Here is an 18,089-nt window from a genome sequence, read left to right on the forward strand (position 1 = left end):
TATATACATATATAAATACATTTATAAAAAAATACATATATATATATATATAAAATGGAAAAAAGCAGATCAGCAGTTGCCAAGAATTGGAGGTAGAGGGAAGGGACTGACTACAAAGAGGCATGAGAGAATTTTTTGGGTAACAAAAATGTTCTATATCTTGATTGTAGCAGTGAATACACAATGATATAAATTAAGACCCATTGTACTCCTAAAATTGTCATTTTATTATATGTAAAAGCTCAATAAAATGGATTTAAAAATTTAGAAATCTGAAAACCACTCTGTAGTTCTACTCTTTCACTAAAACCAAGATACGAAATGCTCTAATGTTGTTTTAAAACAAAGGACCGTGAAAATTTGCTATTGAGAATGCATTTGATAATGAAAATGACAGACAAATCCCCAAAGGAGCAGAGTATACCCAGTTTTAAGTAAGTCCAATGAAGTCTGACAGAAATAGCTAACTACCTTATCCAGGGTTAAAACAAAATGTCAGTGATGTGAGGTAGGACGAGATTAATAAGCAAAGAAAAGAAAATGATTCTCAAAAGCCTGCTCTAAAACACTTTCTCATACATTTCTTAGGAATGTGTCTTTATCTTATCTGTTGTTTTTCAAATTCCATAATCTACCCTAGGGTATACAGCAAGTTTGTCAAGTTAAGGCACTAAAAATATTTACCTTACAGTTAAAGATTTTTTTTTTCAAATGTAAATTAAGGACTTTCAAAAGTCAAAATCAAATTCATTGTGGATCCAGAATGAACTTGTGCTTCCCTGTGCTTAATATAGGGAAATAAAATTACATAGTAACGTAGTTCAGGATCTCCTTAGTTATTTTGGCTATGTATTTTTCTGTGGCAATTATAAGCTATTTGGAAAACAGGAAAAGTGATTCAATCCGAAGTAGGTAGCTAGCATTATTCCCAGGTAAAAACAGACATAGCAAAGTTCAGTAAAACAAGCATAGACTTTTTAAAGATCACACTCCAGTTATTCCACTTAGTGAAACTAGAATGGGTCTGAGAATTAGACAGTAATGTATCAACATTTCCTGATTTTGTTGCTTGTAAGTATGATTATGTAGAAGAAAGCCTTATTTACAGGAAATAAACTCTAAAATGTTAGAGGCTGATGGGGCATCCGTTTAGCAATTTAATTCTCAATAGCTTTTTGGGGCCTTTTTAATTGGTATTATAAAATAATGATATTTCAGAGTTACTATGAACACTTAAAATTATATGCTTAAAGTGCCTGATTCCTAAGAGACTCTTGCAGAATTTTCCTCTAATTTTAAATCGGTCCGTATCTCCTATCCAACTACTGAAGAAAAGAGGGAAGACCTGTTTCAGGCCCCTTTCATGTCTCTCCTAGATTACTGCAAAAACTCCACACTGATATTCCTATTTTCAATATTGTCTGCTCTAATTCATTCTCCCCAGTACCAGCAGACTAAACTTTCTAAAATCCAAACTTGATTACAAGTCCTTTAGTAGCTCCCCCATCACCTTCAGGCCCAAAGCCAAACTCTTCAGCATGACACTGAAGATAATCAGTGATATGGTCCTCTCCTGCCTTCATCTCTCATCTCTATACTCAATTATTAATATTTACTTACTAGTACCCCAAAGACCCCATGCTATGTTCAGGAGACTATAAAGAAGGCTCTCTAACTGCCTAGAATTAAATCATGGCTCAACCTTAAGCCAAGGCTGAACAAGTTTCAACCTTAAGCAAGGGCTGAAAACTTTTTTCTATAAAAAACCAGACAGCAGAGATTTTTAGGCTCTGCATGCCATTCGGTCTCTGTTACAACTACTCTGCTCTGCCATTGTCACGTGACAGTAGTTACAGACAATCCCTAAGTAAACAAGTATGGCTGGTTCCAACACAATTTTATTTATGGATATTGAAATTTGAATTTCATATAATTTTCATGTGTCACAATATTCTTTTTATTTTCAACTACTTAAAAATGCACAAACCATTTTCTCAGACAGAATGCAAAAGAGACCAGACTGGCCAGAAGGTGGTAGTTTGTCAACCTCTAATCCTGAGCAAGTTATTTTCCCTCTCTTCAACTCAGTTTCTTTATAAAATGAAAAAAAATTAATATATGCTCAGGTATTATATTATTCCAGGACAAATGATTTTGCCGATATGTCACAGATATATCATTGCACAAAGGACAGAAAACTAGATTACATAAAAACAAAAAGTTAAAGAGAATTATATCAATCCACTGATCCTACGGTTTTTCCCATCGACCAAAGCAGTTAGGCACTAGATATGAGAGCAGTTACCACTCAAAAGGCAATACATTCAGCCTACTATAAAACACATTCTTGTCCTTAAGAAATGTATTGCCTAATTGAAAAGACAACATGAAATACTTAAAGGGCTATATATATGAGTTAACAACATAAGGCAAATATATGATTGATCTCTGTAAGTAAAATCAAATGTGCTAGATTTCAGAAAATAGGAGAGAAAATTCCTGTGGATTAAAGTGGTCAAAAGAAGAGGTGGACTTAAACTACTTTGGATAAACAGAAATTGCTAAGAGAAAGGAAAGATATTAAATAAATAATGGTATAAAAAGAAACCATTTAACAAAAAACTAAGCAAGAAAAGGGATACAGAGGGAATCCATGTAGGGGCCGTGGTAACGGATGAAGCTGGAAAGGTAGGAGAGAGCCAGGTGGCAGGACAACTTGGACACCATACTAGAGTTTATCTCACAGAAACTTGAAAAGAAAGTTCTTAAAACAGGGAGTGACAATGAAAATGGTGTGTTAGAATAAATAATCTGGTGGCCACATGCAGGTTAAGAAAGAATAGAATGAGATAAAAACCATATCAATGGTTTTCAAACTACTGAAAACAACTCTTTCTTTGTTGCTGTGACACAGACTCATTCAAAAAACATTTAACACCATCTTATAGGTGCTACTACTAAACAACTCTTCAGAGCACAGCAAACAGCCCAAATTGCTTTAAGTACCAAAGTAGGTGTTAAAGTCCGGAAAGAAAGAGGGCCAGAAGGTGGAAGGGGTGACCTCATCCTGGTCACACAACCCACATTTTGCCTCTACCAACACCACCACCCACAAACAGCTGTTTTAAGACCTCCTCAGCATCCCGAGAATTCTCTAGTAACTGGATATAGGTCCTGAATCCAGATTGATAAACAGTGACCTATAATAATTAACCTGAAAAAAAAGATTTTATTGAAATACAGCCAAATTCTTTAATAAGAAAAAATACTAAAAATAAAAAGAAATGTATGTCCAACCATAAAGGTAGCATAGTAAATAATAAGACCTCAAATATAAATGATTTTTTAAAAAAAGGAACCGAGAATGGAAGCCTGCAAAACGTATACGTGTACTTTATACATACATATACATATACCAAAAACCTATCAAATTCAGATACAGTGACTAAGATGTATAACAAAGTAGCCCTAGGGCAGCTATCAATGTTTTAACTACCTGTTTTTGTATCTCCAAGATTACTTTTCTGTATAATCTGACCCAGCCATATCCCACACAGGTTATATCACCAACATCTAAGAAAAAAGGATAATGTGCTCACAACCAACAGTGTAGACATCAATTGTTTTTACAGAAGCCACTGACTTCCTAAGAGTGAATAATTTAATTAAAACTCTTTATTGTCTATCTCCCTTCACAATAATATAAGCTTCATGAGAGCAGGGATTTTTGTTTTGTTCACTGACATATTCCCAGTATGAAAACAATGCCTGGCATGCAGTATTTACTTAACAAATATTTGTTAAATCGTTAGATTTTCATTCTGGGAGCTATAATTAGCGTCAGTCACCACTCTGTCACGCAGGTTGGAACACAGTGGTATGATCTCAGTTCACTGCAACCTCTACCTCCCAGGCTCAAGCAATCTCCCCACCTCAGCCTCCTGAGTCCCTGAGACCACAGGTGTGCACCACCATGCCTGGCTAATTTTTTGTACTTTTGGTAGAGATGGGCGGTGGGGTGGGGGGGCCTCATCCAATACAACTGGTATCCTTGTAAGAAGAGGAAATTTAGGCAGGGCGCAGTGGCTCACGCCTGTAATCCCGGCACTTTGGGAGGCCGAGGTGGGTGGATCATGAGGTCAGGAGATCGAGACCATCCTGGCTAACACTGTGAAACCCCATCTCTACTAAAAACATACACAAAAAAATGAGCCGGGAATGGTGGCAGGCACCTGCAGTCCCAGCTACTCGGGAGGCTGAGGCAGGAGAATGGCATGAACCCGGGAGGTGGAGCTTGCAGTGAGCCAAGATCGCATCACTACACTCCAGCCTGGGTGACAGTGCGAGACTCCGTCTCAAAAAAAAAAAAAAAAAAAAAAGGAGGAAATTTGGACACACAGACACCAGTGATATGTGCACATAAAGAAAAGGCCACACGAGGACACAGAAGATGGCAACCTACAAGCGAGGGAGAAAGGTGTTATAAGAAATCAAACCTGACAAAACACTGATTTCTGACCTCTAGCTTCCAAAACCGTGAGAAAATATGTTTCTGTTGTTTAAGCCACCCAGTCTGTAGTAATTTCGTATGGTAGCTCTAGCAGACTAACAGACATGATTTGGGAAGTGATATAAAATAAAGAAATACTTGTGATATTTGGTGGAAAAGATACAGTTTTCAATTTTTTCATTAGAGCTATTGTTTTCTCTAAAAATGATTAGGCTTCTCCCCTTCCCCCGTAGTTCAGTTCTAAAGCTATCAAGGCAGCCAGTACAAGGCAAGAGTGTAAGGAGGTCATTCTGGTAGAGAAGCAGCACAGGATGGGGTGTCAGAGTTTAGTGTGCAGGGTATCAACAACCAGGTGGACGAGAAAGGCACCCTGGCATAGGATGCTGGAGCCCTGGTGGGATGAGAATGTCAGTACGAGATGACGGGGCAGCCCACCACAGGTTCAATCAGAACCTGAATAGGCAAGGAAGTAGAAACCAGTGGAGACAAGAGATTGATTATGCAGGGGAGGACTCATCAAATAAATAAATATGCTAAGTATAAAGGAAGCCAGGTTTCTGTTGGGGAAGTAATTATAAATATATAAAGGAGGAAACTAAAATTAATCCTATGCTGTTGTAAAAATATAGCTGTAACTATATCTATATATTGCCACACACATATGTACATAAATATATTCCTTAATTTTAACTACTGTGACAAGGACTCCAGCAGCATTGAACACAACTAGTGCACAGAGCTTGGTTTCTAAATACCATTCTCCATAAAAGAAGTAGGGCTCTTTGGCAAAATGGCTGATTGTAGGGCTGGAGCAAAAAGAGTACAAGACGAACCTGAATCATCTTATTGTATCACAACACAAGAAAGTCATCAAAGAATGATGAGAGCATGGCAAAAAAACAAAGAAGACAGTTTAGAGGGGCATCTACTTGCCAAAACAGGGCCAATTTAAGCATCAAAATAAACAGTAATAGATTATAATCCATCAAAAAAATAAGAAACCTGGCCAGGCACAGTGGTTCACGCCTGTAATCCCAGCACTTTGGGAGGCTGAGGTAGGTCATCTGAGGTCAGGAGTTTGACACCAGCCAGGCCAACATGGTGAAACCCCATCCCTACTAAAAATACAAAAATTAGCCAAGTGGTAGTGGCACACACCTGTAAACCCAGCTACTCAGGAGACTGAGGCAGGAGAATCACTTGAGCCTGGGAGGCGGAGGATGCTGTGAGCCGCGATCGCACCACCGCACTACAGTCTGGGCGACAGAGTGAGACCCTGTCTCAAATACAAAATAAAATAAGAAACCTGAGTCCATACAGATATAAACCAATACACTGAAGGTCTGATGAAGAACTGAATATTTACATCGTTTCAAAGCGCATTTTACAAAATAGCTATTAACTACCAAGTAAAACAAGAAAAATAATCTTGCAATTACTAAAACTGTAAAATTGTGGACAAGTCTAGCAGACACCAAGTGATCAAAATGGACATCACCAGTAATGGGATAAATCAAAACTGTGTGCCACCTAATAGGATGCAATGAGACAAACACAGCTTCACTTCCGTGGCATTTCTCCCAAAATTGCATAATTTGAATCTAAAAACATCAAATTTAGGGACAGTCTACAAAACAACTGGAGGGCAACTTTCCAAAGTGTCAAGGTCACAAAACCCAAGGAAGACTAAGGAACTGTTCCATATCAAAGAGACATGAGAACTAAATTCAACATGTAATTGTGAACTACAGCTTTTTGCTATAAAAGACATTACTGAGACAATTAGTGAAACTAGAATGGGTCTGAGAATTAGACAGTAATGTATCAACATTTCCTGATTTTGTTGGTTGTAGATGGTTATGTAGGAGAAAGCCTTATTTACAGGAAATAAACACTAAAATGTTAGAGGGTGATAGGGCATCTGATTAGCAATTTAGTTCTCAAATTGTTATAGTATAAAGAAGACAGGCACTTTCATCACCACTTAGGCTAGGTAAAGGTTGCAAAGATAGGTCTACAGAGGCCAGGAAAGAAATGACTAAAACAAGCTGAATGTAAGGTAGGGACTGAGGGCACCTGGCACACCACTTAGTGAATATATAGACCATCTGGAATGGAATGCAAGCCCAGAGTGGCAAAGATCACTCTATTTTTCAATAGAAACCAAACATCCACATTGTTATACGAAATTTCCCAATTTTTAAAACACTCAAAAGGGCCAAACAAAACATGTCTGTTGGCTAAATCTGAACCACAGCTACCTCTGGCCCAGAGACATGTTTCTCAAACTGAGGCTTAGGGATAAAAGGAAGCCACATGATATACACAAGGAACATATTCTTGGAGCCGCAGTTTTATCTCAAGGGTTTGCCTGGAATTTTCTGGAAGACAGGATAGTTTCAAATTTTTTTAAAGCTATACTATGAAGTATAATGCACAGTTCATATTTTTTTAAACTTTTCATTTGAAAATGATTCCAAACTCACAGAAAAGCTGTAAGAACAAAAACAGTACAAAGACTATCCATAGCTTTCACCAAATTAACCTATTATTAACATTTTATCCATTGGCTTTATTTACACACATGCACATATGCATGCTCTCTGTCCCTCCCTCCCTCTATATGTCCATGTATCTGTGTGTATATATAAAACACATATGGTCACGTACAGTGGCTTACGCCTGTAATCCCAGCACTTTGGGAGACTGAGGCGGGTGCATCACTTGGGGTCAAGAGATCCAGATCAGCCTGACCAACAGAGTGAAACCCCATCTCTACTAAAAATACAAAATTAGCCGGGCATGGTGGCATGCGCCTGTAATCCCAATTACTCGGGAGGCTGAGGCAGGATAATCGCTTGAACCCGGGAGGCAGAGGGTGCAGTGAGCCGAGATTACGCCACTGCACTCTAGCCTGGGTGACAGAGCGAGACTCCATCTCAAAACAAAATAAAAAAGTCCCACATATGTATTACATTTGTTTCCTAAACCATTTGAATATAAGTTATAAACATCACGGATCATTCTCCATAAAAACTTTGGTATGTATTTCCTAAGAATAAAAGTATTCTCTTACATAACCTGAAGACAGTTATCAACTTCAATAAACATTAATGCAATACTACCATCCATATTCCAATTTTGCCAAGTGATCCAATAATATCCTTTATTATATTTTCCCCTCTATACAAGATCCAGTCTAAAATCAGGTAGTCCACTTAGTTACCATATCTCTTAAGTCTTCTTTAGCCTGGAATGTTTCCACAGACTTTGTCTTTATAACATTTAAAAAAAAAAAAAAAAACCCAGCTCCCCGACGTTTTAAAAAATAGGATGTTCCCCATCTGCAGTTTAAAATTTCCTCATGATTAGATTCAGGCTATGAATTCATGGCTGAAAAACACGATAAGTGATGTGTTCTTTTCAGGGTATCACATGCAGATACAAACAACAACCACTGGTGATATTTATTTTGATCATGCACACAATGTGCATGTGTGCAAAAAAGACAATAATATGGTTGTCTGATTTCACCACCATACTGAGTTACTGTTTTCCCCCCTTACAAGTAATAAGCATTATATGGGGAGAAATTTAAGACCATGCAGACATCCTGCTCCTCACCAGAATATCCCCTTAGATTTAGCGCCTATTGATGATTCCTGTCTGAATAAATCTTTATTATAATTGTTGGAAAACAATCATATTAACTTTAAAATTACATAGATTTCAACTTTTGGCTATACTCCCAGATCCCTTAAGTGTAAGTGCTCAGTCCCCTCCACTTTAGAAGCGCTATAGTGCAATGGTTTGAGTGTACTAATCAGGGACAGCTTCCTGGGGAAAAAATGTATTTGAGCAAATAAGTGGGGAACCAGTCAAGACACAGACAACTCCATCAAATTGGCTTAAAATTAAAAGTAAAATAAAGCAATATGGTAAACCCTCTTTTTTTGCAGCTGTTTTTGGCTCCCAGGGATTTCTCACGTGACAGGCATCACATGGGGGATACTCAAACAAGGAAAATCCTCTTACTTATTTGAGACAGGGTCTCGCTGCTCGCTCTGCCGCCCAGGCTGGAGTGCAGTGACATGATCATAGCTCACTGCAGCCTCCACCTCCTGGGCTCAAGTGATCCTCTCACCTCAGCCTCCCAAGATGCTGGGTATGTGCCACCACGTTCGGCTAAGTTTTGTTTTTTTGGTAGAGACAGGGTCTCACTGTGTTGCCCAGACTGGTCTTGAACTCCAGGCCTCAAGTGATACTCCTACCTTGGCCTCACAAAGTGCTAGGATTATAGGTGTGAGCTACACCACCCGGCCTGAAAATTCTCTTTCAAAGCAAAGAATTGATTTGCAAGGTAAATATACCCCAGCCCTACCAATATCATAAAATCACTTCTTTACATACTGAGTTTGCCTGAATTACATTCATTCTAGAACTAATAAATATCTTTCTGCTCCTACTGATGTTAAACATATTCTAATTATATTCAGACTCTAAAAACTTATCAAAGACATAGCCCACAACTCATGATTACTTCTGATTGTTCATCCACCTTTTCATGTATGTTAACCTTTCCACCTATTCTCTCAAAGATAGGGATTAGCCACTAAAAATGTATCTTCCATCTGATTGTGACCAACAGAAATTTTACACTGAAATCTAAGACAAATATATATAACTGATATTAAATGTTCCATGAAGCAATCTCACATGAAGTACTGATATTTTACATTATCTCTTCCTTTTCTCATTTTTCTAATGTTGGTCCTGACCACTACTAAACTGAGTTCAAAAACCATTCATAGGTCATGCATATGACTTGTACTTGAAAATAATGCCCTAGAATCTGGCACACAATTCTTTATCAGATTCCCAATAAAGTCTAGAAGATTTCACTCATTTCATGTGAAATGAGAAATAAGAACAAAGTGAGTTGTTTGTTTGCTTGCTTGTTTGAGACAGGGTCTCGCTCTGTCACCCAGGTTGGAGACCAGTGGTGTGAGCTGAGCTCACTGCAACCTCCACCTCCTAGGCTCAAGCAAGCCTCTCAGCTCAGCCTCCCAAGTTATCTGGGACCACAGGTGTGCTCCACCATGCCTGGCTAATTTTTTTGTACTTTTGGTAGAGACAGGGTCTCACCATGTTGCCCAGGCTGGTCTCAAACTCCTGAGCTCAAGTGATCCGCCCGCCTCAGCCTCCCAAACTGTTGGGATAACAGGTGTAAGCCATATTTTTTAAAGTAATTTTACAATTTTTTATTCTGAGATTGTGTATTATAATCTTTTGGTCTTCAAGTGTCATTTCTTTTAAAAAAAAAAACAAGGTATGAAAGTGAAGGTTGTTAAGTCGTCAACTATATGCTAGTCCCTAATTTTTTTCCTCCACATTTTACTCCACATTTTACTGGATCATGAAATCTCCACCTCAAGACTTCAAAGACACATGAGAGTTTCAGCCTTCAATAAAACCTTCAATACAGCCTTCAAGAGGCTTATACATTTGGCTTAGGTGGGCGTGATACCTGCAATCCCCCAGCATTCTGGGAGGCCTCAACGGGCAGATCACTTGAGGTCAGGAGCTCGAGACCAGCTGGGGCAACATGACGAAACCTGTCTCTGCTAAAAATACAAAAATTAGCCGGGTGTGGTGGCACACGCCTGTCATACCACCTAGTCGGGAGGCTGAGGCAGGAGAATCCCTTGAACACAGGAGGCAGAGGTTGCAGTAAGCTGAGATCACACCACTGCACTCCAGCCTGGGCAACAAAGCAAAACTCCGTCTCATAAAAAAATAAAAATAAAAACAATTTGGCTTAGGGAAATAACAATTTTAAGATTTGTAATAATTACTTTCACCTTATAACTATAAGAAAAAAACATTTCGCAATAAGTACCCCAAGAGTGGTCCTATCAAGTGTTCAAGGAAGAATACTTTGGGCTGGGAATGAAAAGAAATAAACATTTTTACAAAGGAAATAATATTTGAGTTGAGCCTTGAAGGGTATTGGGAATGGTCATCAGGATGAAAAGATGAAAATTTGAGGAACAAGAAATAGGTCATTTTGGTCAGAACATGGTAAGACAGTAGAAAGAGATGACAGAGGACTTGAGAAGAGGCTAAGAGGCTAAGGTGTTTGAATGTAGTCATCAAGGCAATGAAGCAATCTGAGAGGGTGAATGGCACAATCAAAGTATGGCTTTAGGAAGATTAATCTGAGGGCCTTGTACAAAATAAACTGGACAGGTGGAGATTCTTGACACCATGCAATAATCCATGCATCGAATAATAAGTACCTGAACTACAGTGGTGGAAAACAAAAGGGATGAGAAAAGGTGACAAGAATTGACAAGTCTTAGAAGAGATTCTAATGCCCCAGGCAAAAATGGCAAAGAATCAAACATGATTCTGAAATTTCAAACTGGGTGATACAGTCAGTGGGAAATAAGGAAAAGAAGCTGATTCAGGAGAGAAGTTCAGATTCAGGTATGTACCTGAGGGTTATAAAGAGTCAGTAACTGAGTAGAGAAAAGACCGCTATACTCCATCAGAAAAATCTGAGTTCAAGTGGAAAAAAAAAAAAAAAAAGGTTAGGATCCAACAAAAAACACAGAATGCAAAATTATGTCTGCAGTATGATTTTAACTATTAAAAGTTAAACACAGAAAAGACCAAGAACAAGTACATCAACACGTTAACATCAGCTGCGTACAGATGGGCTAATTTATTTTCTATTCTTCTTTCCTTTATTTAAAAATAATATGAGGCTAGGCATGGTGACTCACATCTCTAATTCCAGCACTTTGGGAGGCTGAGGTGGATGGATCACTTGAGGCCAGCAGTTCGAGACCAGCTTGGTCAATATGGCGAAACCTCATCTCTATTAAAAATACAAAATTAGGTGGGGCGGTGGTGCACATCTGTCATCTCAGCTACTCGGGAGGCTGAGGCACAAGAATCGCTTGAATCCGGGAGGCAGAAGTTGCAGTGAGCGAAAACTGTGACACTGTACTCCAGCCTGGGCCACAGAGAGAAACTCTGTCTCAAAAAAACAAAATAAAATAAAATAATATAGATACAAGCAATCCCAACCATACAAAAAAAGAAAAAACCTGGACTCAACGTTTTAAAAAAATAACACATTCTTAGCCGGGTGCAATGGCTCACATCTGTGATCACAGCACTTTGGAAGGCCTAGGCAGGTGAATAACAAGGTCAGGAGATCACAACCATCCTGGCTAACACAGAGAAATCCCATCTCTACTAAAAATACAAAAAATTAGCCAGGTGTGGTGGCAAGCGCCTGTAATCCCAGCTACTTAGGAGGCTTGAGGCAGGAGAATGGCTTGAACCTGCGAGGCAGAGGCTGCAGTGAGCTGAAATGGTGCCATTGCACTCCAGCCTGGGCAACAGAGCGAGACTCCATCTCAAAAACAAACAAACACACACTCTCGGCCAGGCATGGTGGCTCACGCCTGTGAGGGAGGCTGAGGTGGGTAGATCACACAAGGTTAGGAGTTCAAGACCAGCCTGGCCAAGATGGTGAAACCCGTCTCTACTAAAAATACAAAAATTAGCCAAGCATGGTGGTGGGCACCTGTAATCCCAGCTACTCGGGAGACTGAGGCAAAGAACTGCCTAAACCTGGCAGGCAAAGGTTGCAGTGAGCCGAGATCACGTCACTGCACTCCAGCCTGGGCAACAGAGCAAGACTCTGTCTCCAAAAAAAAAAGCATAATAATTTATCTCCTAAGGTTAGCATGCAGATTAAATGAGGTAAAAGCTCTTTGTAAACTGTAAATAAGGAATGCTTTAGAATAATACTTAAAAATCATATACAGCATGCAAAATTAAGCCATTATAATAGCATAAGACAGCTAAAGGATAAGAGATCATATACAGACATAGAAATATACTATACGGTCAGGCGCAGTGGCTCACACCTGTAATCCCAGAACTTTGGGAGGTCAAGGTGGGTGGATCACCCAAAGTCAGGGGTTTGAGACCAGCCTGGCCAACACGGTGAAACCCTGTCTCTACTAAAAATACAAAAATTAGCCGGGTGTGGGGCACACGACTGTAATCCCAGCTACTCGGGAGGCTGAGGCAGGAGAATCGCCTGAACCAAGAAGGCAGAGGTTGCAGTGAGCTGAGATTGCACCATTGTATTCTAGCCTGGGAGACAGAGCAAGACTCCGTCAGATACACACACAAAAAGAAATATACTATAGATCTGGGAATCTTCCACACTGAGGTAATACTAGATGAAGTAGATTCTTCCCCTAAACGTTTTACAAGTATTAGAATCTATTTTAAACATCAAAATATTTTTCTAAAATTTCTTAAGAATATTAAAGTTTTACACGTTACAGATATGGACTCCCACATACAAAACGCAGTATTTTGCTACGTGTTATTCCAACTTACACATAAGACAGAGAAAGACTCCCTAGAATTTGAACTGCTAAATAAATTATTTCATTGTTTCAAAAAGCTAAGCTCTACGGAGATAAATCTAGCAATCAACAAATGTTCTCTCAGAAGTTGCTTGCTTGAAACATAGCACAGCATTCTAAATGGTGTTTCCTCCCTTCATCCCCATTTCTGGTACTTAGGCTTATGTACTTTATTATTATTATTATTTTTTTTTTAGAGGCAGAGGTTTGCTTTGTGGCCCAGTGGAGTGCAGTGGTATAATTGTAGCTCACTGCAACCTTTAATTCCTGCGCTCAAGTGCTCCTCCTGCCTCAGTCTCCCAAGTTGCTGGGGTTACAGGCGCATGCCACTACGCCTATTTTTGTTTTTTTGTAGAGAGAGGGTCTTGCTATGTTGCCCAGGCTGGTCTCAAACTACTGGGCTCAATCGATCATTCCACCTCGGTTTCCCACAGTGCTGGGACTACAGGCGTGAGCCACTGTACCTGGTCATGGTACTTATTTTAAAAACCAGGCAGTAAGCTCCTAAAGGGCAAAAAGCATGTCTTTTACTTGTCTTTCCCATGAGAACCACCTAGCATAGTGGTAGTCCATGCTCGATGTTAATCCATATACATGTTGAAAAATACTCTAGCTAACTCATGAAGATGCTCTACTATTTGAGAGTTACTACTCATGTCCTGTTACATAACTTACATCTATCTTGAACTCTTCAAGAGACAAGCAACCAATAAAAAAAGTTTTAAAAAACCCTCTCCAAATATAACATGAAAAACATTTTCATGTAAATAAAGAATGCTTTAGGTTAGTATTTGAAAATCACATACAGCGTTGTTCCTTTAAGAAAGCAAGACTAAATCTTTGATGAGAAATCACAGTTCTAACAATGTGATGTTAAAAAGACTAATAGTCCGTAAGTTGAAGCATACTTGTTCACATTTATATCCTGCACCCAGAATATTGTTTCTTATAGATCCTAATCCAACAGTTTCGTTCACTACGATTTTCTTAGGGGAAGATTTTAAGTTTTGCTGTTTAACTTTTGAGGCAGAAAATTTAAAGCTGACATGGTTAGGTATAAGGTTTCTTTCAAATGCAAACAGACTAATCTCTAGGTTAATTCCAAGATAAAAGTCTTAAAATTAAACCTCTATTACAAAAGAGATTCTAAAAAGATTAAGCATGAAATGTACCCAATCCCTGTCTTATAAAAAATCGATAAAAGCTGTATGAATAGTTCCCCACTTTTGCACATAGACCTGAGATTTAAAATATACACAGTATATACATTTTGCACATGGGTATCTATATGTAGTGATTTGGAGGCAAGACATCAAGGTAATTGAGTAGTTTTCTCTCCTTAAAAAAAAAAAAAGGTTTCTACAGTGCTGCCTTAAGTTGCCATAATTCGTGAATTAAAAGATATATTAATAATACCTAAGGGAAATTCCAGAGTACAAGCACCTGCCAGCCAAGTTGCCTGAAACTCATCAGTTGGGGAGATTAAAAGAATTCTTCAGTTCTTTTTATGTAAAACAAAGATAATATAATCAGTACCAGGTAACTTCAGTGTGGCATTTATAAAACGGCCAATCATCTATCATTCATATGATTTAAAAAAACACTAGTCTTAATTGCCATTCGACATCTTATAAAATGCACATAATACAGTGGTTTTCTTATCTAAACATGCAACAATCAAGGGTACAGTTTGAATTTTAAGTTTTTCACTTCCCAAAATGAGTCGCCACAGGATTCTCTTAAATAATCTCTTCTCTAAAATTGTTCTGTTTATAAAGCACTCAATTTTTCTGCTTATAAAAATGTAGTTTTTTTTTCGCCATTTTTCAAGAACCTATCTAATATGTAAAAGGAAATACACACATACTTCCTTGAGGATAAATGCTTTCAATACTTGTAACCCCAGAAGAACTTCACATGTTTTGAATTCTTGTTTGGTTTAAAAAAAAAANTACAGTGGTTTTCTTATCTAAACATGCAACAATCAAGGGTACAGTTTGAATTTTAAGTTTTTCACTTCCCAAAATGAGTCGCCACAGGATTCTCTTAAATAATCTCTTCTCTAAAATTGTTCTGTTTATAAAGCACTCAATTTTTCTGCTTATAAAAATGTAGTTTTTTTTTCGCCATTTTCAAGAACCTATCTAATATGTAAAAGGAAATACACACATACTTCCTTGAGGATAAATGCTTTCAATACTTGTAACCCCAGAAGAACTTCACATGTTTTGAATTCTTGTTTGGTTTAAAAAAAAAAAGGTTTTTAAACATCTACTAGAGTAGAAGTACTTGCCTTTATATTCGTGGCTCTCCTGATAAAATAAAGATCAATGTAACTCTAAGCTCTAGGCTAATTAACTGCAGAAAACAGAAACAAGCAATTTGGCAAGAGCTGAGCAAAGCTCTGCTTAAAGACTACCAGTAAAATATACCACCACTACTCCTCCCCCACCCTTTAAGGTTTCAATTAAGATGGGGCCTAGTTTTACTCTTACAAGGGGCACAGAAAGAGAAAGCACAGAGCTCCCACTGAGAAGCATCTTCATCAAGAGCAGCTCCAGAAATACTGCCAGAAACCATTTCCTTCCCTCTCTGCAGACGCAGGTTCCCCTGATAGGCATATCTCCTCTGCTCCTGATTAACACCATATCTAAAGAAAAGTCTCATCACATACCACCCAAAGCATGGCATCAAATAAATTTTTTACATCCAACATTAGGGCCAACAATGACGCTCTATATGAAAAGTGTGAGCCCCAAATGCAATTCATCTTCATCTCTCAGTCTTTTATATCACTTACCTCATGAACTGGTTAAGAAAGAAAGCTTTTACAAAGCATAATCAATGTTTGAAAATAAACTTAAGTGCCCCAACTGGTGAGAAAGACTCCTTCTAAACACTTATAGAAGATGAAGCTTTACCAAACCCTCCAGAAGTCTTTAGAACCAACAGGAAAGAAGTTAAAGTGAATAGTGATCTCCCCATTCCTACAGGATGAGGACCCAATACAGTACAAAGATAACACAGCTCTCCACAACATCCCCTAAAAGACACTCAATTTTACTTTAGTATATGATCAGCCCTTTAGCGGACATATAGGACAAGTTTTTCGGTCCAACATTTACTGTGAATAAACCAACGCATGGAGCTAAAAAAGAACCAGGGAAAAATGGATGTCTCTCTAAAAGGCGCCCAACCTAAGTAAGGAATTACAAGACATCAAAGGTTAGATAATGGACAACAGGTGCCTTTGAGGAGGAACGAGTAACACAACACTCAGTTGCCTCCTATTTTAGGATTTCCACTCTGAAAGCACTATAACAACAATTTTTTCTGCCCAAGAAAAAGGGAAGGCCAAAATTATGGATTTTACTATTTAATATCTATTATGGGCCCATTGCTCTTTGACTTACTTTTTTACTTTAGATTTTAAAAATCCATCTCATCTCGATATTATCTGGATATAGTACGGCCTATGTATGGACAGACTCCTCACTGATCAGTGAACATTAAACAAGTAGAGACTTATTATCAAGAAACGTAAAAGAAAGGCGTCTGAATACAAGCTACCTGCACATAAAAAACTCAAAATACAATTCCAGCAGTAGGTATCACATAACTGCGTTATCAGCCAAAGCTGAAACTGTTCTCACTATTCTAACAGTAGAACTCAATCTTTCACTAGATTCCAATGGCCTCGAAGAATAGTAGTAATTCCAGACTCAGTTTCTAGGGCAGTCAATACTAGCCTGGCGCTGTGACTTTCCTACCCAGAAGATTACCTTCATCTGAGTGAAAGGAACACTGAAAAGGCACTTCAGCCTATTTAACAACCTCTTCCCTTTCTCCATTCCACAAAGACAACATCTTCCAAAAATGGAGAATCCTTTCCTTCCCTGATAGAGGCCCCCTTTCCTATTGATTCATTGGGCAGAATCACTTCTCCCCAGCACGCATGCAGAGCCAGAAAACACTTCTGCTTTCACTCTTAAAGAGGGTCCCCCAATACAGATGCACCTCTTCCTTTCCTGTATTAAGCGAATGATGCTCCGATGCTTCTAGGTCTCTCCACCACTGCAAAATGCTCAGAGAAGTGGAGGGAGTGAAAAGGAAGTTGCCTACTACTCTGAAGAAAACTGAAAAGTCTCCAAATTTAAAGTGAAGACTGGGGGGCGGGGGATGCCCCTTCCTGAAGAGGGAATGAGGGTCCCCATCCTAAAAAGGAGCCTCTGTTCGGGTAAAGGCTGTCCCCACCCTGAAAGAGAGCTCTGTATATGGAAAGGGGGTGGAATGTTGTACCTTGAAGAGGAGCTTGGATTTGAAGAAGTGTCCCAACTCTGAAGGGGAGTGAGCGGGGGGAGCCGTGAGTGTACGGGGAGGGGTGTGCCAGCTATTGGGGGGCCTGAGAGGGAAGGGGTTCCCCCTTTGGAGGGCCCTGCAATGAAAGGGGCTCCGGGAGGAAAGGAGGGTCTAGCACAGAGGAGGGCTGGACATGGGGGAGGGGCCCCTCAGTCCACCGGAGTCCGTGGAGGGGCGGCAGCCTCGAAGGGAACATGTGCAGTGGAGCCGCGGCCACTCCGAGGGGCAGGAGGGAGGGCAGGGCCTGGGCTGTGTGAGGAGAGAACAAAGTTCCCACCCTTCGCAGAAGAGGCAGGACTCCCCAGCCGTACTCACCGAGGCTGCCGGCGAAACCGTCCATCTTGCGGGGAAAGCGCCGGGCTCGGAGCTCAGCGGGGCGGGCACTTCATTCAGCGGACCGACAGAGTGGCCGACGCTGAGCCTGACCCGCTCGCTCTCTAGGTCGCCCGGCTCGGCTCCCGGCTCCTGCCTCCGTCGTCCGTCCGTTTGCCCTGGGGTAGTCAGCCGCGGCCGCCGGGACCACTTCCCCGTCAGGTTGAGAGCGGCGCCGCTCAACCGCCTGCCCGGCCTCCCTCCCAGGCAGCAGCCGCCGCCGCGAGCGCCGCGCCGCGCCCCGCCCCCGCGCCCGCGCGCAGCAGTAGCCCCGCCCCGCGCATGCCGTCACACTTCCGACTCCGCCTCCCACGTGACGCCACGGAGGCGGGGTCTTGTCAGCCCCGCCCTCTCACCTTGCCTCGGCCTCGGCGTTGGTCCTCCTCGCG

The 18,089-nt window shown here is 40.1% G+C and overlaps 1 protein-coding gene across 2 annotated transcripts in view; it reads right to left on the reverse strand.

Moving 5' to 3' along the window:
* EML4 (EMAP like 4) overlaps window positions 1-17,949 on the reverse strand; it is a 165,264-nt gene extending 147,315 nt beyond the window's left edge. Inside the window, exon 1 of one of the 2 annotated variants that reach the window (XM_017848901.1) lies at window positions 17,644-17,949. In XM_017848901.1, coding sequence (XP_017704390.1) covers window positions 17,644-17,668 — 25 coding nt within the window. In that variant the 5' untranslated portion in view covers window positions 17,669-17,949. The remainder of the gene's footprint in view (window positions 1-17,643) is intronic. The other variant, XM_017848902.1, reaches the window with a different exon arrangement.
* Between the last annotated feature and the right edge of the window lie 140 nt (window positions 17,950-18,089).

This window comes from Rhinopithecus bieti, unplaced genomic scaffold (assembly GCF_001698545.2).
Source record: "Rhinopithecus bieti isolate Rb0 unplaced genomic scaffold, ASM169854v2 scaffold_28163, whole genome shotgun sequence".
Lineage (NCBI taxonomy): Eukaryota > Metazoa > Chordata > Mammalia > Primates > Cercopithecidae > Rhinopithecus > Rhinopithecus bieti.